The sequence below is a fragment of the Meleagris gallopavo genome, chromosome 5 (genome assembly GCF_000146605.3).
Source record: "Meleagris gallopavo isolate NT-WF06-2002-E0010 breed Aviagen turkey brand Nicholas breeding stock chromosome 5, Turkey_5.1, whole genome shotgun sequence".
NCBI lineage: Eukaryota > Metazoa > Chordata > Aves > Galliformes > Phasianidae > Meleagris > Meleagris gallopavo.
Window position 1 is genome coordinate 4,956,439 of NC_015015.2, and position 25,778 is coordinate 4,982,216.

Here is a 25,778-nt window from a genome sequence, read left to right on the forward strand (position 1 = left end):
TGAATGAAAAGGGGATACACTTTTTATTTTGATGCACAAACAGGAAACTGAAGGTCTAATTATTTAGACAAAGTTGCATGGAAGCAAAGTTTGAAAAATATGACAAGCTTGTAGCCTCTCAGGTTCTTTCAGAAAGAAGATTTTGCTTTGCAGTTGCAGTCAGGGGTCAGATCCAGAACTGTCTCATCATAGGAGCCACCCATCTCCTCCAGGAGATGAAACACCCAAGTGCAACCCAAGTTCTCTACATAGAAGCTCAGAAAGTCAATGGAGCCTGGGGTGGGAAGATTCATCTTTTGTATTTAAAGCTTTTAAGGACAGAGCATCCTTGCTGTAGCTGCACAACATTCAGAACCAATTAACCCTAACTACAAATGCTGCTGCAGCACAAGTACAAAAAGCCTTCTATATCATTTCAGCAGATAGTCCGCTAGAAATCCAGATAGAAAGTATGTTCTGATGGTGACAGGGGCTAACAAATCTCTAAGCAAACTTGTCAAAAATGAGGATTACACCAAAGCTAAAAAAATGTTTAAAAAGAAAAAAAAACTCAGTTCTATCTGATACACAGAAAGAAAGACAAAGTTAGATTTTATCTTACAGTTCTTCACAAGACTGATCCATGCTATCTGCTATGTTTTTTCTTTTGTCCATAGGATTTCAGCAAGACCATTGCAACATACTTGCCAGAGAGAAACAATAATGGTAACACACACACCACAAAGCAGAACAGCTAACCAGTTAGAAGGCAATTTAAAAATAATTTAAAACTGAAGACCATTAATGTGGACATGCAAGAGGAAAACAAGGGCACGTCATGCCAGCAGCAGCACCACCACAGTGAAACACCTTCAGACAACTGATTTGGCTTTATTGCACACAGCTTAGCATTTTCCATCCTGTTCCAAGTATATTTAAGCGTCACAGATACATTCTGAATTCAGACAGTAACTTTGTTATCTACCAGAAGAAAGGTAAGAACACCTCTGAAAGGACACATCGGTATGGAGATTCTTATATTTGAACTAGAAATGATGATTGGTGTAATGTCAGCCAAGAACACTGTCTTCGCCCTCAGTAAACAACATTCATAGCTGATTTTTTGTTGTTGTTTTAAACAGAACAGTTCCTCACCACTGTAAGTTAAGGGTCTGGAGAGAAGCAGTGAAGATGTAGTAACAAACACAAGGTGGTTTCATAATTGCTTCTGAAGCATGATGCACTTCCAAATTCTCTTATAACCTTCCTCTATTCTGTATATGGAGAACCTAATACTGCCACTTCATCACAGTCACTTCATAGTCCAGGATAGAAATTTAAACACATTTTATCCAGTTAAAAGACAAGTGAGTCCTTAGCCTGCTGGCTCTTCATCCATCCTATTTGCAAAGGAACCTTCTCCTTTATTTCCTGCTGAATGAAACACATCCAAACATGACATCATCTGTTAGTCCACATCCAGGAAAGGACTTCTAACACACATTCACCTGAACAAAAGAATATTTTTGTGGTTATTTAAATGCAATCTTCTATCTGACAAGATGAAAGAGACAGTCAAACAGCCAGGCTATTAGTAAAGAATTAAGTCTGTAATTCCCAGAATCCTAACATATAGCTAAATGCTAACTTGCGAAGGCACAAATAAAAACCATATAAGAGAAATTTTGCTTAACAGAACTATTTAGAAAAGCCTACTACTTCACTCCACCAGTCTTGATGAATAAGTCTGCACTTTCCAACCCCCTTTACACAAATGCCTTTTTAACAAAAGGCTTATCAGACTGAACAGATAGATCCAAGCACAGACAATATGCACTTCAGCAGCTAAACAAGGAAGAACATGTCTGGGAGTCAAGACTCCTGGAGCTAAAGATTCTTTGACATTATCCTCATCTCCCATATTGCCTCACCTGACATTGCAAAGAATAAGAAGATTCTGGACTGCTGGAAGGGTGGAATTTTCATTCTGTCCTGTCACCAAGTGCCTGTCCAACACAACATGTACAGAATCTGGTTGGCTGGCTGCATACAGGAGGAAAAAAAAAAACAACAGGTGTTAGTGGACACTGCTTCAGTTTCAGTGTTTCTCCTCAAAACTAATGAGGAAGGTAACTATTAAGACCAGGGAGATTTGCTCAGTGAATCTACAGCCCCAGACAGGGACGATCACAAGCCCCCAGTCCTGCAACAACTTCACTAGAAAGCCTTCTCTAAAAGGACAGCAGGACTGGTCCCTTGAAAGGTAAACTTCTACATTTAGCTAATAATAAACAATGAAATGACTAATACTGAAAAAATGAGATTGATCATCACACGTTTTATTCAGAGCTAGAGGATAACTGATGAGAGCAACCAAAAGCATTTAGTATACTGCCTCCAGTTTTCAACAAGATGACACATTCTGCTTGAAAAAAGCCCCAAATCCTTGTGCACTTAGCCTCTCCCAGCAGAGCACATGTTCCCTGCCACACAGCAAAAAAACAGCTACAGAACACTGCCTACACACAGACATTCGCCTGCAGGCATGGACTGCAAATCTGCACAGCAGTGGAAACTCTCCTGTATCAAATAGGCATGCAAATGTTTATTTTCAACACAGCCACAAAACAGCTGTCAACAAGAATGACGTACCGCTAAACGTAGCTCCAGAATCTTTCACAAAGTCTTCCACAATAATGGGCAAACTGGCAAAATTAGGCTGCCTTATTAGTTCATACACAGAGGGCTGAAAAAGAAAAAAAAAAATCGTCTTGCTTTTGTAGAAATAAAAGATGGGCAAAACTCTGTAATATGTATTTTCTGTTCCCACTACCATGAAAGTGAAACAAACAAAGCAGAAAATTAAGTGACTACAGACAGCGTCTACGAACTTTCCTCGGGTAGCAAACTGAAAATCCTCCTGCAGCAAAGAAGGAGGGAATGACACCACAGGAAGATCTGCCCCATGCACGTTTGATATTCAAACACTTCTTATTTAACTAGAACAGGTAAGCAGCATTTTAACAGGTATCATACCCACAGTTCTCCCTGCCCTCAGTTGTGAAGCTTTCCAAGGACTAACACAATATCATGTCTTGAATGTATACAAGAAAGCACTCTCAGTGTGCGAGGTGAAGTGAAACAATTCCCTAATGAATGGTGTTGGGCCCCCTTCCAAATAACAGCTCCTTGAATGTAAATTAAGCACACCAAGCTGATGGATTTGCATGTAGAAAGTTCTAGAATAAATTCTAGCATAAGATGGCATTGCCATGTCAAGCCACAGGGCCCCAGACAGGAAAAGATCCTTGTAATAGGGTAACAAAAAAATCCCAGGAAGCGAGATAAAAGCTCAACCTACCCCTGTCATGCTGTATCCCTGAAATACCCAGGTTTTATCCTCACTGGTGGCACAACACAAAGCTGCAACACCATGTCCAACTGCACAGATAGGCTCTAGAGAAAGATCAAAGCACGTTTAAGAAACTGTAAGCATCTTTAAACTGCCAAAAATACCAATCTGCTGTGGCTTTAATGACTAGTCTGGTATAGTCCATATTTGGCTTTGAACCTTAAATCCTATCAACCAGGAGAGAAGCATTTCTGTATCTGAGAACCTTCTCACAAAAAATATTATTATTTATTTGCACAAAGAAGATACTATTTAAGTGAATATACATTTTTCCAGCTCCCCTACCCCCCAGAGAGCCACCTCTTTACAATTCTGAATGCTGCAACACTCCAGAACTACAATGTAAACATTCTTCAGGTAACAGTCTTGCATGAATACTGAAGTAGTAGGACTATCTTATTTAGCAAAGTATCTAATTATCATAAAACATTAAGGTTGGAAAAGACCTCCAAGATCATCTAGTCCATCCATCCACCCACCCCAGCGTTTTCCACTAAACCATGTTCCTTAGTTCCACATCTACACATTTCTTGAACCACCTTCCTGGGCAGCCCATTCCAATGCCAGACCACTCTTTCGGAGAAGAATTTTTTTCCAAATAGCCAACTTGAACCTCCCCAGTGCAACCTGAGATCATCCCCTCTCATCCTATTGCAAGTTACCAGGGAGAAAAGGCAGACCCCCACCTCGCCACACAACCTCCTTTCAGGCAATTGTAGAGGTCAATAAGGTCTTCCCTGACCCTCTTCTTCTCCAGAAGAAACAATCCCAGCTCCCTCAGCCGCTCCCGATAACACTTGTGCTCCAGGCCCCTCGCCAGTCTTGTTGCCCTTCTCTGCAGCACCTCAAAGTCTTTTTTGTAGTGAGGGGCCCAACACTGAATACAACACTCAAGATGTGGCCTTATCAGAGCTGAGTACAGGAGATACCATCACCTCCCTGCTCCTGCTGGCTGCACTATTTTTGACACAAGCCAGGATGTCATTGGTCTTCTTGGCATCCTGGACACACTGCTGGCTCTTGTTCAGCCAAACACGGACCTGGGAGTGTTGGTCTGTTTCTTCCACACTGTCTTCCAGCCACTCTGCCCCACGCCTATAGTGTTGCCTGCAACTGTTGCAACCAAAGTCCAGGACCTGGTGCTTGGTCTTGTGAACTTCATCCCATCATCCCCAGCCCAGCAATCCAGCCTATCCAGATCCCTTTGAAGGGCCTTCCTACTCTGAAGATTAACAGTTCCTCCCAATTTCATGTCATCAATGAACTTACTGACAGTGCACCTCAATTCCCTCATCCAGATCATCAATAAACATTAAACAGGGTGGTCCCTGTACTGATGCCTGGGCAACACCACTCATGACCAGTTGCCAGTAGGACTTCATAACATCCGCCCTCTAGGCCCAGCCATCCAGCCAATTGTTTACCCAGCAAAGAGTGTACCTGTCCAAGCCATGGCCTGCCAGCTTTTCCAGTAGAACACTGTGGGAGACAAAGTCAAAGGCTTTGTCAAATTCTAGGTAGACCACATCAACAAGGCAGATCACCCACTCATAGGAGATCAGGTTGGTCAAGCAGGACTTGCCTTTCATATACTCATGCTGACTGGGCCTGATCCCCTAGCTGTCCCACACATGTTGTGGGATCTCATTCAAGATGATTTGCTCCTAATCTCTCCCGGCACCGAGGTCAGGCGGACAGACCTATAGTTTCCTAGATCCTTCATACGATCCTTCCTGTAGATGGGAGTCATGTTGGCAAGCATTCAAACCTCCAAGACTTCTCCAGGAACGCTGATAGACGGTGAAAAGCAGCTTGACAATCAACTCCACCAGCTCCCTCAGCACCCTCAGGTGGATCCCATCTCAACCCATGGACTTGCAGCAGTCCAGGTGGGACAGTAGCTCTTTAAATCCCCCATGATTCAGGTGGAAACAATTATTCTGCTCCCCATCCCAGACTTCCAGATCAGGGGGTAGAGTACTCTGAGAATAACTGGTCTGACTTTTAAAGACAGATGTAAAGAAGGCACTCAGAACCTCAGCATTTTCCTTATCTTCAGCCATCACGTTCCCTGCTGCATCTAGCAAAGGATGGAGATCCTCATTGCCCTCATCTTAATGTTATTACATTCATTAAATTTTTTTGTTGCCTTTTATTACAGTGACCTTGTTGAGTTCAAGCTGGGCTTCTGCCTTTCTAATTTTCTCCCTGCATATCCTAGCAACTTCTTTGTACTCTCCCTAGACTGCCCATCCCTTCTTCCACAGGAGGTCAGACTTTCGCTCCTGGAGCCTCAGCACAAGTTCCTTTTTCATCCATGCCAGTCTTCTTCCCTGCCAGCTCATCCTGTGGCACAGGGGACAGCCTGCTCTCATGCCTTTGACACTTCTTTTGTGAAAAGTGACCAACCTTTCTGGACCCTGAATCCCAAGAGACCCCGCCCCCCCCACTAGTGTCCTGAACAGTTCAAAGTCTGCCCCTCCAGAAGTCCAAGGCAGCAGTTTTGCTGAGTTCCCCTTCTAACTTCAAGAAAATCTAACATTTCATGGTTGCACTGCTCAAGACAGCTCCTGACCTCCACATCTCCCACAAGTCCTTCTCTGTGAACATCACATCTAGTGAGGCACCTCCCCTGGTATGCTCTCTTATCAACTGCATCATGAAATTATCTTCCACACATTCTAGAAACCTCCTAAATTGTGTGCTGTATTACATTTTCAGTACATATCAGGGAATTTGGAGTTCCCTATGAGATGATGTTCACTTACTGTTCTCTGTGCAGAAGTGCTGCAATATCTTTGCCAGGTACCCACTGTTTGCAAGATCAGTCGTAGCCCCTGGGCAGTTTGGAATCAGCAGTGCATGGTATCTAGCTCCTAGTAAAGAGGAACAAAAACTAACATAACTAAAAAAAAAAAACACCTGACCGTAAACTCATTTCAGATTCAACAAACTTCAGACAACAATATGTAAGTTGTTCAAAAGTTTCATAGACTGAAAGAACTAAGGAAACTAAATGATCTATGGGGAATAGAAGAGGAGGTAGAAGTTCTTTGTTCTAGGACACATTTTTAATGAGACATTTCTTACACAGACAAAGCTTAAAAGCTCTGTCTGCTAGCTTCTACTTCAGATTTTTTTTTTTAATAAGCATTTTGCTAAGATACGACATAGTAGTAAGAAAGAAGATAAACGTAGCTGCTATGGCTTCCTCTTAAAACAAAAGCTTTCATGCCTTTTCTGTATCCTTCTCCTCTAAAAGCATAATATGAAGAAGAATCTGTTTCCCTGATAAATGGAAGTGATACATAAGCCAACAGCAAAGACCTTACCATCAATTGACTCCAGCTTGGCAGGGTTTGCATATGACTTCATACGGAAGTCCTGTATCCAGCGCATGTTGCTCTCATTCACATCCACAAAATCAATCGACTTCCCCTAGTGGAAAAGAGGTTTTCAAGCTACAGTTAGCATCAGCACGCAGATTTCTACTACATTTCCTGAAGGACAGGCACGGGAAATTTTGAGATGCTTCAGGAATAGTCACCTCCAGCTTCTTCTGGCAGCCTGTGCCAGTGCCTCACCACATTCTGAGCAAAAAACTTCTTCTCCACATCTAATCTTCTACTTTACAAAATCTCCCCTTTTACTTTAAAATCTTCCCCCTTGTCCTATTACTACCTACCTGTGCAAAAAGTCAGTCTCCCTCTTGTTGTGAATTCCCTTTAACTACTGAAAGGCTGCAATAAGGTCTCCCCAGAGCCTTCTCCAGACTGAATAAGCTCAGCTCTCCCTCAAACTTTCCTCATTGGAGAGGTGCTCCAGCCCTCTGATCATGCTCATAGCCTCTTCTGGATCTGCTACAACTCCACATTTTCCTTGAGCTGGGGGCCCCAGGTCTGCACACAGTAATCCAGATGGGGCCTAACAAGGGCAAAGCAAAGGGGGACAATCAACTCTCTTCCCTGCTGGCCGCCCCTCTGTTGATGAGCCCAGGATACAAGCCTATCCCTCTGGATGACACTGCTTCCTTTCATTGTATCAGTTGTACCACACAGCTTGGTGCCATCAGCAAAGTGCTGAAAGTACAGTCCATACCACTGTCTATGTCACTGATAATGATGTTGACAAGACCCGCGGGGGACACTCAGTACCAAAGGAAAAAGAAAAAAGAAGAAAGAAAAAGGGACCCAGAAGGATCGAGTCCAACTCCTGGCTCTACACAGAATCACCCAAAATCCAAATTCTATCTCTGAGAACATTGTCCAAACAATTCTTGAACTCCATGACCACTGCCCTGTGGGGAGCTTGTTCCAGTCAGTGCCCTGTCACCCTCTGGTGAAGATCCTTTCTCTAACCCCAGCCTGAGCCTCCTCCGATGCAGCTCCATGCTGTTTCCTTGGGTCCTGTCAGCAGAGAGAAGAGATCAGCACCTGCCCCTCTGTTCCCATCATGAGGAAGCTGTATGACTGCCAAGAGATTGACCAAATAAACCAAGGGACCTCAGCTACTCCTCATATGTCTTGCCCTCTAGACCCTTCACTCTTTTTGTAGTCCTCCTTTAGATGCTTTCTGACAGCTTTATGTCCTTCTTAGATTGTGATCCCCAAAATTTCACACAGGGTTCCAGGTGAGACCACACCAGCAAAGAGCAGGATAATCCCTTCCTTTGCCTGGCTATCAGTGCTGCGCCTGATGCATCACCTCAGGGTATGGGTTTGGCCCCTTGGGCTGCCAGAGAACACTGCTAATCCAGCTTCAAGTTGCCATCAGCCAGAACCTCCAGATCCCTTTCTATGGGGCTGCTCTCCTGCCTCTTGTCCCCAGGACTCTATATACATTCTGGATTGCTGCAGCTCAGGTGCGGAATTTGGCACTTGCTCTTCTTCAATAACGTGACGCACTCAGTGACTGCCCAGCCCTCGCATTTGTCAAAGATTCCTCTGCAAGGCCTCTCTACCCTTGAGGGATTCAACAGCTCCTCCAATTTAGTGATACCCTCAAACTTGCATACACTCAAATCTTGCATCTAGACAACATCACTAGATCAAATTTTTCCTTTACAGATTAAGCGCATGAGAGAAGGGTGCGATTTAAAAGGCTCGAAGCACGTAACTGATTTTGTTAGCTCGCTTTTGATGTTTTCAAGTAAAAGCACAGGAATCATAAACATCTCCTGTTTATGCCACCAGCAAAATGTAGTGTCTTTTTCTGTTTTTTTTCTGGACCTACAAAGCAGTCTTTGGGAGACTGCTGAGCATCACTTGTGTACGCAGCTATTTCCTTGCAGAAGCTGTGCTACTGAAGTCAAGGAGCATCTGCAAAAGACATGGTGACAAACTGAGAAAAGATTGCTATTTGCTTTTGTTAATATTGCTTGGGAAACTGATTTCTAGTAGAGAAAGAAGCTTATAGAAAAGTACATCAGTTGCTCAACTCATAAACCAACTCCCACCATATTCTGGCAGAAGGGATGAAGGTTACAATAAAATAAGCAGTAATAGAAGAGATGAGAATGACAGTAAATGTTCTCATCTTCACTTCTTTCTCTGGCTGTTTCAAGGTATTTTAGAGGTGGCATTGCTGAGTAGTATAAATATCGATAAAATAGATTTGGGTTCTATCCAAGTTTGAACTCAAGGAATAGAAAGAAAAGTAAAACAGGATATGATGAGTCTATTTAAAGTATTTCCAACATGTCTTGTTTTAGTCAGCCTAAACTGTAGGATTGATCTGACTGATAGACTTATTTAATAACCATGTTTGTCTCTAGCAACAAACATGCTATATAACAAACAAAAGCTTGTCTGTTAATCTTCGTTCCTGCATCTTGCTGTCATTCAGTCCCAAACCAAGAGCAACTAACACTTCTCCTTTGCATTTTTTTAGTTACTTTTCTACTATCACCCATGCTTCAAGAGAGATTATACACAACTGCTTGAATACTTCAAGTGAAGAGTTGGCCTAAAGCAATGAGACACAGACATTTATACACTGGAACAGGTTGCCCAAGGATGTTGTGGATGCCCCATCCATGAAAGCATTCAAGGCCAGGTTGGACGTGGCTCTGGGCAGTCTGGTCTGGTGGTTGGCAACCCTGCACATAGCAGGCCATCCTATGATTCTATGGCTGCCCCTGTTCTGCAGGGAGATCTGAACAACAGCCACCTGAGGAGCAGTGCAGGCATCCAGCTCATGCAGGGAGCAGCTGCTAGGTAAAAGAGGAGCTTGCTAGCACCTGTCCAGACAGTGGCATCCATGGGTCCCCCGCCAGTCAATCATCCTAAGAAAGCCACTACCCCTTGCTCCAACTCTGCCAGACTCTGCTGCAGCAGCAGAGAGGGAGCAGTGCCAGCCTCTGGCCCTCTCCCTGCTGCCACCAAGCACAGGAAAGACTTCAGGTGCTACTCTTGCTCCTCCACCTTACACAGCACCCAGTTCTACAACTGGCCCACCTCAGCAGGACCTTCCCCAGCACCTCGTATAACAGAGTGGCAGGCTCCTTGAGCCCTGCCTCTCCTTACCTCATCCCTTGTAAGCCATACTGGCAGCATCCATGCTGATGCAACCTAATGGGCAACCCCACACTGTTCAAATTGCACCTGTAGCTCTCACAGGGCACATGCAGGCAGTAAGCTCACACAAACCAAGGGGTTTAACCTGAAATCACAAGAATTCCAGTTCTTACTCACCCCGGGAGTGGCGACTTGCAGGTTGAAGGCAGAGCTGCTCAGCGTGAAGCACTGCAGGAAGGACTGGGCTGACACCCCTGGAAAACAGAGCCCAACAGCTGCATTGTACCGCCAGCCATGATTTTACCTACCTTGAGTCATTTAAAAGCTCAGGAAATCGTCAGAATGTTAATTCAAGGCCCCGCGCGGAAGCGGGACCACACGAACACCATAGGGCCGCGCACCGGGGAGGGGAGGAGCCGGTCTGAGAGGAAAAGGGGCCGGAGCAACGCGCACAGCTGGGCCGGGAGGGAGTGAGGAGAGCGTTGGACGACTCAGGGTTGCCCCCAGAGCGGCTCACCCGCGGCGGCGGCGCTGGCGACGAGGAGGCAGGTGGGTTTACCGAGCCGCTCCGACATGGCAGGGGCAGGCGGCGGTGCGCGGAGCCGGCTCCTCATGCAGTCGCGCATGCGCACTCGAGGCAGACGGAGAGCCGCGCACCGCGACCGTTGGGCGGGAAAGCTGAGGGGCGACGCCATGATGGGTTGTTGCTCTGCTCTGCCTTTAAACCTGTCGGTGTCAGCCCATCCGCATGCACCGTGATGTGTAGTGGCCGCTGTGCTCAGCTTCCCTTCCGTAGGTTCCGTCTTTCCTCATCGGATTTTGGGTTGATATTTGGCTTTTTATACCAGTTTTATATCCCACCCTCTTCAAATTTGTTGGGCTGAAACACTGAGTGCTTACACTGATCTCCCTATGCCAGCGATAGCATGTTGCGAACAAAAAAACAGAGTGTAATGTCAGTGTATCGCCTAATTTTCAGCACCCTGCCCAGTGGCTGAGATGTTGGGTTTCCAACTTTCTCCCAAAATGCCAAATTCTTCATCTAAACCATAGCCTCTCAGTGGAGCCCTATGGTGTGTTTCTGACACATGAGATTAATAAACTTGTCCAAACCTCTCAGAAAGTGTCTTTCCCATCCTTCACGTGTCTTCTGGTTCATCTTCTTTGTGTTCAGGCTTGGATTTTAGTAACGTTCCTCAAGGACAACATTTATTGCAGACATTGCTGCTTTTGGTTACATGGTGGTATGATTTCTGTGAACCCTGGATTTGCGTTTTCCATCTCTTATGTTAATTTCATTGGTCTGCATCTTGATGGTTGTGAGTATGTTACGAAGAAACTGTCACAAAATGATAGGTTATAAAATGAAAAGACAATTCTGCTGCTACTTCTGTGTGTTTTTTTGGAAGGGACCTGATTTCCAGCCTGGTTTCCTATAGAAAAGGCAATTCCTACCTCCTGCCGTCTGTCTGCCAACTTCTTTTTTCTCAAGAAGTGTTCCAAACCCACAACCATGTTACACATGGAGACACCTGGACACTCCTGTCTGTTCAATCTAAGCTCCAGGGAATGATTAAAACCCAAACAAATTGCCTTATTCACTGTATCCACCTTGCAGGGAACATGATGTTCCTCCAGCAGCCTCAGTCCTTGTGGTACTGAGCTTTGGATTTATAGTCCTTCTTCCTTATGTATGAATCCATTTTAATTTATTTTCTAAATGCAAAAGCAGAAAGCAAACCCTTGTCTGAATTTCTGCTCCATCAGCTCTTCCTATCCTCCCTAGACTGCCCAAAAATACAAAGCATGAGTGGACCTGGTAGTGATTTAAGGTGAGAACATACAGAAAGAAAAAAAAAAATGCATATGAGAGCCCCAGTTCCTTAGAAATTAAATTATAGGGTAACCTCAACTCTCAATCTTTCAGTGCCAGTGTCTCAGCTGAGAAGTTTTGTAAAAGCACATGCAGAGAGGTTTTGTAAAAGCTCTTCTGTTCATTTCTCTTCCAGTGAGCACTCTGCTGAATGTGGGAGGTTAGCAAGCAGCTAGCACTGCTGTAGAATCGCAAGGATGATAAAAAATATTTGCTACTTTGTGCAGTTTGCTTTAGTAAAGCCTGGATGTTGCAGTTGTGTTGAGTTAGCTGAGTGCTTCCTCTTTGAATCTGGTGTGGTATAACACAACCACAGCATTTCTCAGGAGTGTGGTGATTTTGTGTCATGTCGTTTGGGCTGAATGATGGCTAGAACTGAAAAGAGAGGGGAAAAGCAGTTTGTAGCTTAAGATAGTTGCAAACATAGCCTTGCTTTTCATGCATTTAAATTTTTTTTAATATGGAGGGATAAGGGTAGAGGAAAGACAGGAAGGATGATATCCCCAGGATGATATCATGGCTGCACACCCACTTCTGCTAGAAGGGCCTCTCACTGGATGGAAGATGCATTTCCCCCTGCATCAGTGCTTTTGAGCAGCCCAGGGAGGGCAGGAGAGGTTTCCACCCTTCCAGACACTCACCCCTTCCTCACTGGCTCAAAGAACATTAAGCTGCACACTCACTAGCTGGAAGAGCAGGCATCTGCCCATCCCAGTTCCTCAGAGACACGATTCCGATCCAGACGAACCAGACTGCAGAACGGGGATCTCTGGGATCAGAAGGTGTTGCCTGGATGGCTCTGGATAAGTCATTCAGCTATTCTACAGCTCATCCCCTATCTGGGAATAATAATAATAATAATCTTCCTTGGTCTGTTTTCCTCAGGTAGGCTGGAGTTTATTCTGGGCAGGGATTTCATTTTGCTATGGTTCTTACTGGGATCTCTAATCCTAGCCAATATTCAGCCTTCAGAAAACATGACCGTGGCTGAGGAGTGAGAGGAAGGGAGGTATTTTCACTCGCATACCCGCATACACAAAGATGCTCACAGGAGGAATTATACAATATATCTATATCTGTATATATATCTCTATATATAGTTTATTTCTCACAATCCTGGTAAGAGTTACAGGTGTATTGGGAATCATTTACAGTTTCACAGCATATGGAGTGGCCATACAGCTTCTAATGTGAGTAACATACAGTGTGTAGAGAGCACACGTTTCCAGCCCATCCACCCACCACTCATACAATGGGTTTTCAAAGCTAATACTAGATTCAGCTACGTAGAAAGCCTGGAAAATGTTAGGGTACAGCGTTGGGTGTCATACAACACTGTCAGTCACAACGGGACAAGCTAAACTACTTTAATTTTCAATCTAGTATTTCTAGTCTACCTGCATTATTGCATTTATACGCTTTTTTTTTTTAAGTCAAAGTAAATAGAATACTATATGGGAAAGGAAAAATTCTTGACTATTTTAGGATTTGAGCTGCAGCCCATACAAAGTGTCCATAGAAGCATAGACAAGGTTATAAATTCAACAAGGTATAAATTAGCTCTATAGCTTTGTGTGTAGGTAGGTGTCCATTTCCCTCCAGGAAATGCATCTAGCAGCATACTGTTTGTGAAATAAAAATAAAAACCAACTCAAACCTGTATGTTGAACACAGGTAAATATGTGTAAGTGACAAACAAGTCTGCAGAGTGACAAAATGTCACTCTGAAAATTATTATCAACTGGAAAATGCATCCAGGGGCTGATGCAAAACCCACAGATGTCACAGCAGGCATTTCCCTGCTGCTAGTGGTTCAGCTTTCCATCTGACTTCCAGGGGCTTTGGGTCAGTCCCTGGGAGAGTAACAGAATAAAAGCAAACCAAAAAGAAGAAAAGAAATCCCCTGTAATTGGACCTTCAAGTTTCCTTTCTACAATTTTAGTTTCTCTACAATTTTTATAAGCAACCTGCACCTACTACTAGAAGGAAGCTGGTTTGTACTGGAGAATTGAGATTACACCATTTAAAAATTTGGACTGAAAGGGTTATAACCAGTGACTCAGAAGAAGACATCAGGCTTAAGAAGGGCTGCTCAAAACTGGATAAAGCCAAATGATTCATTTGTTGTTGTTGCTGTTTTTGAAACAAACTGTATGGTAGCCTTGTTCTTATCAGATTGTCCCAGAAACTTGGCTGCTTGAAGCTGATGAGGCAAAACCAGGGATACAATGCAGGTCTTTACTGTTGCAGGGTTGAGTGCTCTCTTCCTGCTGGGAGTTTTGATACTGGAGCATCATCATGCATGGACAGAAGGAAACAATAACTTTAGTCTTGGGATCCTGCACTGTGGATTTGCATTATGAGAAATTACAAACTAGAATGGAGTAGTCTGGGAATTTCAAGCTGGTAACAACTGGAAAAAAAAAAGAGAGCAAGAGTAACATAGCCAAGTGCTGCTGGTCCAAATCCTATTTAATCCAAGTTATATTTTTCAGCAAAAAAGATCTATTTAATCCAAAGAGCACAGCCTCCAGGAGCAGAGAATGTGTCTGCCTACACACTGCTTGTCAGTGTCCAAACAGAACAAACACTTGGAGTCATTTTGGTTGGAAGAGATCAAGTCCTTTACAAAGCAGTCAGCAGAATGAGAGTGCAGGGTAGAGCCAAACTCATGCATTTGAAAACCAATTACTGTGATTTTTCTGCATGCACTGAGTGCTAGCTTTTTAGTATGGTTTTGTTGAATGACATGTGAATTTTCCAGGTCCAGCTGTCTTGCGTAACTTCATAAAACTCGAGCAGCCCAGTCAAACAGAAACATTCCTGCAGTCTTCTGTGTCCTCAGTACTGCAGCTGATAGAGGATGAGCTGTAGTGCATTACCTACATATGGTCTGACTCTGCAAGGCCAGCAAAAATACAGGTTCTTGACTTCAGCTGAGAGCCAGCTCTCTTCGCTGCCTGTATTTCTGGTGCTCCAATATGTAGAGTACCAAGGCATTCCTAGCTTCAGCCAGGTATAGTGTTTGCATACACTGCATAAGCATCTCTTGAATAGCCTGAATACCCTCACATTCAACTGGCAGGCAGCTCCTGGGTCTCCAGTCCCAGGAAGAGCTTGCAGCCATACAGTGTTTCTCTGGGTAAGGACAAGAACTGACCTTCCAGCAGCGGTTTTCTTCTTTACTGAGCTCCTGTGGCAGGCAAGCGCTCAGATTTTACAGCTCAAACCCCAAAGCAACCAAACTGTAGCAACCAGGGTAAATGAATACTTGGTATTTCCCTGCTGCACCACACAGTCTCTGCATTCCCTCTAGGTGCAGAGAGGCTGAACTTTGGCTGTTCTGTTAGGTGAGGCTGCCCAAAATCTGCCTCTGCATTGGGGCAGGGCTTCTGCCTCGCTGTGGAGAGGTCACATCTGCAGAGTTGCCTGGGAAGACAGTTCAGTAAGTGAATCAGCAGTAAAGAACAAGTAATGAACCAAATTTCTAGAAACCAATGGAGCCATGACATGAAGACCTGGTGTGACCAACCTAAGAATCCGGGCTTTTAGAAGGAAAGCAGGTCACATGGCTGGAGTGATGAACTGAAAGAGGAAGAAAGTCTTCATCATGAAGAACCCTTTACTCAACAGATTTAACACTTCAGGGCCAATCGAGGTAATGTGATCTGAGCTAACTAATGCGAGAAGCAATAAAAGGCTAAAAAATTATGTTGGAACGGCCAGAGCTGGCCAAGTCAAGTTGAATGGCACATATGGCATGCTCCTAAGACAGTGACTCAGATAAATTGCTGTCCCTTCAGCAGCACCTTGCATCATAATCTGGGCTGCTAAATTCAAGCTATCTCAGTCTAGCTCAGTGACTATCTTCTGGGCAGCTGCATTCAGTAGGATGGACTTAGATTAAGCATTCTCTATCTTATTTTTGACAGCTAAGGCTGTCATTAACCTTACTAAACTTATTCTATGTTTCTTGCCCTTAAAAGTAGCTTCTCATTAATGATCAACACTTCAAAAAGATAAACTTTGCAATAGTACTCATTTCCAGTTGAAATGGAAACAGGAGACAGGACTTTGGCATAGATTATGGGCTGTAAAGAGAGCAGCAATATTTAATCCATTATATGAGGCAGACACTGCTCATATTGCCCTCTTGTGATTTCTTTGTAGCACACAGCTTGAATCTTGATGTATGTGGGTGGCACAGCATGCCCTGACCCAAATAAAAGTGGATAGGGTATAAAAATTCAAAGGTGCTAAAATAATGATGTCGTGCTTTTTGCTCTGCCCTGGTTCTCACACCTCCTTAGCAACACTGACCCAAAGCTCTCTGCAGAACTGATTGAAATTCCTGGAATTTCACTCTTCAGGTACTCTTTTTATTGCCTCCATTGTTTGGTTTGTTTCTTGAAGAACATTCTCTTTCTCACAAATCTTCAGGATTGTTACTTTCAACCAGTTCTAAGAATAATTAGAACAAGGCAGATTTCTGGACCCTCATGGCATTTCCAAGTAAGGAGGGGAATTTTAAGCAGGAATCATCTCTCACCAGTGAGTTTTTTGTTTGTTGGTTTTTAAAGTTATCCTGATGGTTATTGGCAAATATTACTGTCCATATCAGCATGGTTGTGCAGATAAAAACTTCCCTGATACTCAGCAGAGGAATAAGAAGTTTTCTTGCCAATTTTGTGCAAACATGACACTGAAATGTCTTTGAATCTTCCAGTGACCTGCTGTCATATCTCTGGTGCTGATAAAACCCCAATGCCTGATCAGCATGTGAAATTGATGGAAAAATTCCCTTTGTTTTCAGCAGCCTGTGGCTCAGCTGCTAACCTTTGATCGAACAAAGACACCAATCCATTTTCTATTTGTCACTAAACCAAGTGGGGCTGGGAAGTGCTCCAGGGAAAGCATCTGTGCAGTGCTTGTCATCCTGAAAGTGCTGCTATGTTATCCTTTTCTTCCCAGGTTTGTTTGCATCCTGCTGCAAAGCTGCTGGGGAGTGGCAGGACTTACCACAGCCTATTAAGCCAGCGGAAAGTGGAAGCAGACCTGTAATCTCTTCCATCTTTCTGAAAGCTAGAAGCATCAAAAACCTTCTAAAAAGTTGTCCAAGAGAGTACACAACATCTTTGAATCCAACCAAAACTTATGGATCAGGTACAGTAATTGAATCTACAGTTTTAGTAATATGCTGCAATGTCTGTGAAGTCAAATTTCTAATTTAGACTTTATCGAAAGAGTAAACTAGCAATCTAGATCTCTTCAAAACCCAAGTGCAGAATCTTATTAGTTTTAACAATCTCCCCACGGAGATATCACTAGAAGGACTTCATATCACAAACGCCACACAAAGAATAACATCAAGCAAATAACAGCATGTGCTCAGTACGAGAAAAGACAACTATTTATTTAGCACAGCGAGTTCAGTCATTTAAGCCTTCGGCTTCTCGACAGCTTTGAGTTCAGTCTCGCTTTGATGCTGAGAGAGAGGAATTTGCTCTTCTCAGCCTACTTCTCACTGGACGTTTTTAATCAGAATGAAACCACCGCACAGCCGGGCACATTAAGGCAGAACGGGAGGTGTTTGCTAAGAGGAGGTCATTTGCAAGTGCGTGGTCCCAGCACTGGGAGCTCTTGTGGCATCTACGCTTCATCTGCCTGACTCAAGCCAACGCTGTCCCACACTTTGACAAGTGCTACACAGTCCATACAGTTCAATATAGTCTAAAAGTACCTTAATTTCAAGCGAGTAGCCCACATGACTATCCAGGGAGAAGAACAGTAGTTTTGAGCTTTTAGCATAATGGGCACATGATACATTCAGCAGTTCACTAGCCATACATTCTTTGCACTGAGCAGAAACCAGGACCAAAGAAATGTGGGTGCTGCGTGGTGGGATGCATGGCACAAAAAAGACACCATGAACACTCTGTGAGAATGCAGGGGAACAAATGAAGTGTCACCTCCAGATTTTGTTTTGGTTTTCCCTACAAGGAATGTGACTTTACTCAGACTGTGGTAGTATAGATATGTAAATATACAGACGCACACAGAATATTCTTCAAGGCAGGGTGGTGGTACAGACACACTCGCATGCACACATAAACAGAGGTGTTTCTCAAATCATACCAAGATAGTAGATCTGGACAGCAGACTGTTAAGTTATGGCAGTAAGCAGAAGATGCCTTATGGACAGGACAAATTACAGTCCCTGCCTGGGGAGGGATGCATGTGGTTATGTACCCAGAACATGAGCTGCTGTTGTGGCACTGCCTCTGTGGGGTGTTTCTGGATGGGGTTACTGGCCTTGCACCCACATGCCCTATGGGCAAGGAGGAGTCAGATGCAAACAGAAATGGTTAAGGCCCACGTTGGCTGAGAATTGTTTTTCCCACTTCTGTTGCCAAACTTGAAGCAAAGAAAATGAAAACACTTCAGAAATAAAATAATAAGATACTCAAATGAGGCAGGCATTTCCCACCCCACCCTGCATCTATCTATGCTGATCAGTGCAGAATAGATAAATGCTGCATCTGTAGTGTCACACACTGCTAAAAATATTCCATGTAAGGAGAAGACAGGACAGGTGGAAGCATCTCTTAAAGGCAAAAGTTGAAAATAGAGGCATTGGTCTGAAAATCACCAACCCTGCTTTGGTAGAACATGAATCAGAACAGGGGTGGCCAACTTCCCTTCCTCATAAGCGGCACAAGAAGAGTCCCTACAGCCAAAAGCTTTGTGCTTGAAAGGAAGCAGAGCCCAGGGATATCTATCCCTCAGGTTCTTAGATGAGGTGCAGGCAGGGAGGTGCAGCAGCCCCATTGCATCCTCTTGCAAAACTCTGCTACAGTTGCTGCAAAGGTTCTGTGCTAGGACTGCTTCTGAGTTACTTCGTGCCTCACATCTCTACTTTCCCAATTGGTACTCCTCTGCTGTTGTTTACCCTTACTTCACCCTTCCCCCCCCACAAAAAAAAACAGTGAATGACTGAACTGTAAAGCAGGATGAGGGGAAATCCATTCTTTAGACAGAAGTGACACTATGGAGGCACCCAGCCATGGACCCTTCTGTTCAACCCACCAGAATTCTCCAGGCTGTGACATAGTGCTGCTTGAAGATATATCCATAATACAGGGAAGGAGTGCTTTGAACCATCAGGATTTCTCCTGGGCTGTTAGCACTCTTTCCAAAACCACTGTGAACTCAACATATACATTTCCTCTCTCTGTACTGGTGAAGGTAGAGGTAGACATTAAACTCATGCTGCAAGCAGCCTGTCATTCATCAGAAGACAGCATCTGATATTCCCAGAGGTTCTGTGCCTTTGGGAATATTTTATGAGCCTTGGGGAAAAGAGGGTGACCATAGGAATGGCCATGCTGTTGAAAAGGCTTTTTGTCTGAGAAAGCTGTATGCATTCAGCCAAACAAATTTGGGGGTAAATAAAGAAGACACTAGCCAAGAGAATTACCAGGGTTATACACATCTGCCATCCTATCTAGTAATTTTGCCAGAAGCTGGTACTGCAAAGACAGCACCCAGGGAACGTATGCCTTTCTCTGGCCTAGTACACACTGAATGTGTACATCAAGGCTCAAAGACACATCACATCTTTAACTGATTTCTACTGAACTCACCCCACCATCTCATGGCCTTTCTAAGTATCACTCAACAACCCCATCGGCTGCAACTTCTGTTGAGCTCCAGGGAGTCTGTGGTTCTGACCTCATCTAATCTCTGACATCACTGAGCTCTGACCAAGTTAAAAAGACAGTGCAAGATAAAGTGACCCATTTCTTGGTGTCAGGGGAAGGGCATCTGGCAAGGCACTGAATCCTCTCATTGCCTGCCTTCCTTTTCCTTCTTAGAAGGTCTGGCTTTAGACCTGAGGTACTCACCAGTGAAACCAGGCTGCTCCCCAGGGCTGGGAATTTGTTTCCACTTCCAAGATGTAGAGGAGTCACAAATCCCCGCTACTGTCACAGGCGAGGAATCATTCTAGGACAGATGGATCTTTCCAGTGACCTTGATCAGGGTTTCCCTGGCATGATGCAGGTCAGTGTTATTTTTCATGGGATCCCAGCTCCTGTCCACCCCTAAAACCAGCCTGTGTTTCCCTTTTTTCCTACCTTCTCATGTACAGAAAGGCCATAGCCTCCAGTGGGAAAATACCAGCTGAACAGACTTATCCAAAGCCCCAAGATTAACACAAAGAAACCACTCTTTGCCCCGCACATAGGGACAAGTGAACTGGATCTTCTCACTAGGCTCCATCTCTTCCCTCAAAACAAACTGAACAGAAAAACCAAAACACAAAGCAGGGACTCTGGATGGGACGAAGAACACTTTGGACTTGAAAACAGGGGACTGCAGGAGAAGTGGGGGTGGCTCCCAGGGAGGACAGCAGAGGAGGGGAGGGGACACCGTCATTTACACCAATCAGGAGAAGCTGTAATCTATACACAGTGGTATAAGCCAAGATATATTACATGAAAAGAACACACTGAGTGCATGGAGTTACCCATATCGGGTCAAACTGGCGCAGTTGTCTTGAACAAGACCCTTGGAGTTGCAGTTGATGTTTGACATTGACCTATCTAGCTTGCTCTCTCTATATAGATATGTATAGAATTTGTATGCATGCATTTGTCTCAAAAGGAGCTGTACAGCCAGGTTGGGTTTCTCTTCCCACCCTGTCTTGGTCTTCATTTTTTTCGGGCAAGGAACGCCACTCCCACAATCACCGCCAGCGCTGCCACCGCCACTCCTCCAACAATGATCAAGGGCTTCATGTTGTCGAAGATGCTGCCTGGTGACTCCTCGGAGCCATTTCCCTTATGGTCAGAGTCAGGGGACTGGCCAGTGGCCTCTTGTGTCTCCGTGGCGGCTGCACTGGGTTTCAGGTTGCTGTGGTTGTTCACAACAGCAGCATCGCTGCCCGCTTTCTTGGTGGCAGTGGCAGGATTAGGCTGTTCTTTGGGGGTATCCTTCTTGTCTGCATTCGTGGCAGGCCCCGGGCTGGGCTTTTCTGGCTTTCCAGAGCTGGGGGCCTTGGCATCGGGTTTGTTTCCACTTCGGACGTTACCTTTGGAATCCATCCCTATGAGTACTGCAGGTGGTCTGGACGCCAAGCACAAGGGAGGCAGTCCTAGGTCTTCTTTGCCTTTGCCTTGCTGCTGAGTGAAATAGGAGCCACAAGAGCAGGACAGCTCAGTGCCTTGGGATGATCACCTTGGGATGATGTTCACGCTGGTGGTGTCCTACCTGGACATGATACAGCACCTGGGAGAGAAAGGAAAGCAATGAGAGCTGGGTGAAGAAGAGAGAACAAGCTACTGGCATCCCACCTGAAGAGGAGAACAAAACTGTGGAGAACTGTGAGCTGTAGTCAAAGTATCTACTGTAGTGCCTGCACTTGAGAGAACACCAAACACATCACACCAACCTTCACTGAGGTCTGCTGCAGCTACACTCCATCTACAAGATAAATCCCTTGCTGTGTATGCAATATCCTTTATCTGTGACAAGATGTACTCATGTCCAACCAAATTTTAATTCCTTGATGCCTTCCTCCCGGGTAAGGGGAGAACAAGTTGTTCCATGGGAAAGAAGATCAACAGCTCGTCCCTGACCATAACTCACCCTTGCCCTTTTTGTGTTGTAGAACTATCCCAACTGAAGTTTAGGAAGTAGTTAATGTAATATTGTCTGATATCTCCATCCACTTAGAGACTAATAAATGGATTAGGTTCTCAATTATCAAAGCTACTGTAAAGCAAGGTAAGGGCCAGAACCTCAGCTGCTGCAGCGTGGTGAATCATTTGTGTTGGAGGAAGGGACCTTTAAAGGTCATCTAGTCCAACTCCCTTGCAATGAACAGGGACACCTACAGCTCAGTCAGGATGCACAGAGCCCCATCCAGCGTGACCCTGAATGTTTCCAGGGACAGGGTATCCACCACATCTCAGCGGCAGGCTCCTATCTCCTTGCAGTGGTTATCTAGGTTTGCCTATAAAACTTCACCCATACTGCTGACAGATACGAGTTGGAATAATTTTTTCCAAACAATTGATGAAAGCAGCGTACAGATAATTCAGCAAGTTCACCTAAGCCAGCCTTCCTAGGCAGCCATCTGGGCAGGGTGAGGTGGGAGATAGAGCTGTGCGCAGCGGACAAGGAGAGGCTTGCCATCAGCACCACATCAGGTTTGAGTTGGGAAATGATGAATAAACAAGAGGAAGCCATCAGATCTGAGTCAACTGTTTCATTATCTCCCAGCTGACCTTTGGTGCTGCCAAGGGCTCTCTGCCTGCTAAGTGAAAAATGAGCTCAATAACTGTCTGGGTTTAGAAATAGAGGAGCTCATCAAAAACCTCTCCAGATAGATGTTGCTTCCATAATAGCTCAGAGGACAGATCTCTCCTTTAATGGTGGACAAGGAGAAGGTGCCACAGTTGCATCACTGCTTTACACTGTTGCCTCTTCTGGAAACCAAGCTAACAGATGCTGGGTTTTAAATTTCTGCCTAGGCAGAAATGATGGTCTGGAGACCTACTCAGAAATGCTAGATTTGGGTTCAGAGCAAAACCAGGCAACAGTTTCCTGCTTGGTGCGAGAAACTGCCCTGTCTCCTCCTCTCCGTGGAACCATTTCTTGTTCTATGGCCACCATTTCCTCCAGCATCAGTGAACTGGAGTTAACCTGCAATACCGAAATCGTTGGAATCCATAACTCTCATGGTACACCATGCTTATGGTCATGATCACAGAATCACAGAATCACAGAATTGTAGGGGTTGGAAGAGACCTCCAGAGATCATTGAGTCCAGCCCCCTGCTAAGGCAGGTTCCCTACACCAGGTCGCACAAGTGGGTGTCCAGGCAGGTCTTGAGTATCTCCAGAGAAGGAGACTCCACAACCTCCCTGGGCAGCCTGTTCCAGTGCTCATGATACTGGTATGCTGTATACTTCCCTGAACAGAGAACATTTTCCCATTTGGGTAAAGGCTTTGTAGCATGGAGACTTCCAGAAGGCTTCTCATCTACCTCATATATCTCCTTTAGGCGGATGGGTTGTGGCTGAACAGTATTCAGTATTCAGTGAGATGGAGCCTGAAAGCTCCAGATGACTTTAGGTGATCCAAGCTGATTAGTTTTGAAATAAATGATTGAAAAGAGGCAAATAATCTGCACAAAGGGTTATATAACCAGTATTGAGCAGGATATTTGCTAGCCTTCTACTTGGATTTTCAATTCAGTCTCACTCAAACTTCTCCCAGGGAATAGAATCAAACCACCTCTTCACTCAATTAAAACACAGCAACCAAATGCGCATGTAGCTGCTCTACATAGGCCAGGTCTACTTTGTCTGCAGCTGAGCAACACTTACTAACATCACTGAGTTTGATATTAAATCATTTTGGGAACCTGAACTACCACCCCTCATGCTTCACTGAAGATTATCATGCACTTGGGCATCTTGTACCACACAAACCTAATTGCAGATGCTCACTGAGATTAAGACCTTCCCTGTGGCCTGGGTGTTTGTAGATAAGCACGTGCACTTGGCCAGGAGTGTTTTCCTTGCTCATTTTGCAATATCTCTCTAAATGACATCTGCCTCGTCTTTTCCTTCCTATTGCCTCCAAAGGACATTGATAATCCAACCTGGAGGCATTTAAAGATGTGTAGATGTGATGCTTAAGGCCGTGGTTTCATGTTAGGCTTGGCACTGCTGGGTTAATGGTTGGACTTCCTAACGTTGGAGGTCTTCTCCAACCTGAATGATTCTATGATTCTGTAATGTTCTCAGTAGAAATGTTAAGTACATCCAGAGGCATATTCCTATGTACTACAGCTCCAGTCATTTGCAAGGCTCTATTCTTCTGGTTTGAGGAAGAATTAATTCTCATTTTACATCTGGTGCAGTGATGACACAGGCCACAAAGAGAAAGTGAGGTTCACAACAGGAGCAGACTTTGAGGTTCAGACAGGGAGAGTCAGATTCATCATATCATAAATATTCAATTACCTACATGGTGACTTCAATGGAAATTAGCTGGGCTGCTCACACTCCCTAGCATTGTGCAGCTATACTGTATTCTCCTTTACTAAATATTTGCTGCTTTCCCCGTATGCAGATTCCAAGGATTTTAAAATATTTGGAAACCAAACTAAATCGAAATTCACTATCAGCTGTTCCTAAGTGTGCGTGTGAAAGGCTTTCTGCCAGCGGTTTCCCACTGCTGGGAAGCTTTGCCCTGCACTCCTTGCTGGACTAGGTGAATGTGCAGAACACAGGTTTTGCATTTATTTCTTCCTGCCAACCCAGGATCTAAAAGCAGTACAATGCATTCTGCAGAACTGATCCCAAAGCTGTCAATATCCATCAGACTCCCTAATTTTTTCTCTCCTCTTTCTAGCCCTGTGCTTTCAAGGGCACCAGCACTGCTCAAGCACCTCTGTAGCCCTCATCAGGCTCAGAAGAACAGCAATTTCCTCATTTTAAAAGAGCTTTTTTTCTCCTTCCTTTCCCTCATTCATTTCATCACATAAAGTTTTCCCTCTCATGGCCTATCTATCCACCTTTATTTTCTTCTCCATAGCTCATCACATCTATTTATTCCTCCTCAGCTGCTGTCTCCACATGTCTACCCATTCCTCCCCCTTCCAGTTTCCTTCTGCCTCCCACACAGACGGTAGCACTGTAGAATGAGGTTTTGTGAGAAACAGACTTCATTCCCTCTGTCGCCCTGATTCTATGCCTTTGTTTAACAATCTTTGCCCCTTGCAGGGAGTTTTCCACTTGCCACCCGCTCCCCCCAGGCTGGGAAGGGGAAGCAGAGATCATGACACCAGCAATTAAGGAGAAAAATGAAAAGAAAAGCACTCTGAATTCCTGCCCATCAAAGTCCTTGGCTAGTTCTGCTTGCTGCAGCTCAAGGTCAGTGCAGTCAGACCCATTACAACAAGCCCCAGACAAACCAACAGGGAAGGAGCACCTCCTTGAAGGGCACCTTTTCTGCTTCAGCCCCCCTCCCTGCCCACCACATTAGCAAGTGCATCTATTCATCTGTCTCCTGTGTGTGCAGATGAAAGCTGCATCAATTCTGCACCAATTGGAGCAGATGAGTCATTGCTGGCTTTGCTGTAAGGTATCACTCTTAGATGGTCCTATTTCCTGCCTCATTCCCATGCCCTATAATCTTCTCCTCACACTTTTGAGTTAGAAAGAAAGCCGAGAAAATCTGCAAGGAGGAGCTGAGTGCAGGATGCAGTGTGAAGCTGCACCCCACAGCTGTACGGGTCTTCAAACATCACACTCACAGACTTGTACCGTATCAGCAAAAAACAATTCAGCTTACACAGTGGGGCTATGCCTCTGAATTCATGCTTGCAGCCAAAAAGATCCATCCACAACCTCCAGGTGTCCTCCAGCTGACAACATAGAATCATAAAATATCCCAAGTTGGAAAAGACCCATAAGGATTGTTGAGTCCAGCCTCAGGGATAGCTACTGACTTCTATCAAGGCCATGCCAAAAGAGCCTGAGTTGGCAGAAAAGAGCTTAAAAATCCTTAGATCTCCTTTCTTAAACTCCCCTTCAGATCTTTGTCTTTCTCACCTGTCTGGAAAAGCAATTGCCCAAAAGTTCACTTTTTCAGAATAAATAAGAGAGTGACAAATACCAAAGTTCCAAAGCTCCATTCTCCTGACTATGAGTTAGCTGTCTTGGCTTTTGGGCAAGGAATTAAATGGGTCTCTTGGACTAGGCAAGCATTAATGCTTCTCCCTGCCCATCCCCGTTGTCCAACAATACAAGGAAAAATTTTCAGTGTACAAGACAGATGCAGAACACCAGTTGGTTTCAAGAGCTTCCCAGATCCATTTGCCAGGTTCAGTAAGTCTCAGCTGCCATACCTGTATTTGATTATTTAAGACCAAACCAACTTCCTAAGGAACATAAAGTGGCTCTCTTCTCCAAGGAAGCTTCCA

General features: G+C 44.6%; 3 protein-coding genes across 7 annotated transcripts in view; 1 reads left to right on the forward strand and 2 right to left on the reverse strand.

Moving 5' to 3' along the window:
- On the reverse strand, nt 1-10,787 carry GATD1 (glutamine amidotransferase like class 1 domain containing 1). The gene is made up of 8 exons (XM_003206144.4): nt 10,424-10,787; nt 10,084-10,160; nt 6,724-6,829; nt 6,160-6,267; nt 3,341-3,435; nt 2,632-2,725; nt 1,911-2,022; nt 1-1,413 (listed from the first exon to the last, which is right to left on the reverse strand). Exons 1-8 carry the CDS (start codon nt 10,599-10,601, stop codon nt 1,404-1,406), a joined length of 780 nt encoding a protein of 259 aa, XP_003206192.2. The 5' UTR covers nt 10,602-10,787; the 3' UTR covers nt 1-1,403.
- Nucleotides 10,339-25,778, forward strand: part of LOC100544081 (NACHT, LRR and PYD domains-containing protein 3-like) — a 26,133-nt gene continuing 10,693 nt past the window's right edge. Inside the window, exons 1-2 of one of the 5 annotated variants that reach the window (XM_031553410.1) lie at nt 10,349-10,455; nt 16,751-16,942. The gene's annotated coding sequence lies outside the window, so the exon portion shown is untranslated. Of the gene's footprint in view, nt 10,456-15,782; nt 16,943-25,778 lie in introns of those variants that run through there. The other 4 variants (XM_031553413.1, XM_031553411.1, XM_031553412.1 and 1 more) reach the window with 4 other exon arrangements.
- CEND1 (cell cycle exit and neuronal differentiation 1) lies at nt 19,440-20,883 on the reverse strand. The gene has a single exon (XM_031553414.1). It carries the CDS (start codon nt 20,881-20,883, stop codon nt 20,491-20,493), a length of 393 nt encoding a protein of 130 aa, XP_031409274.1. The 3' UTR covers nt 19,440-20,490.

Bases quoted from the DNA above. Each gene is read 5' to 3' on its own strand.
- GATD1 (XM_003206144.4), bottom strand. From the start codon at position 10,601: ATGGCGTCGCCCCTCAGCTTTCCCGCCCAACGGTCGCGGTGCGCGGCT. The intron at 6,268-6,723 runs GTAAGGTCTTTG...CCTCTTTACTAG, and splicing joins CAAGCTGGAGTCAATTGATG to GAGCTAGATACCATGCACTG. The intron at 2,023-2,631 runs GTACGTCATTCT...TCCTGTATGCAG, and splicing joins TTCTGGAGCTACGTTTAGCG to CCAGCCAACCAGATTCTGTA.
- CEND1 (XM_031553414.1), bottom strand. From the start codon at position 20,883: ATGGATTCCAAAGGTAACGTCCGAAGTGGAAACAAACCCGATGCCAAG.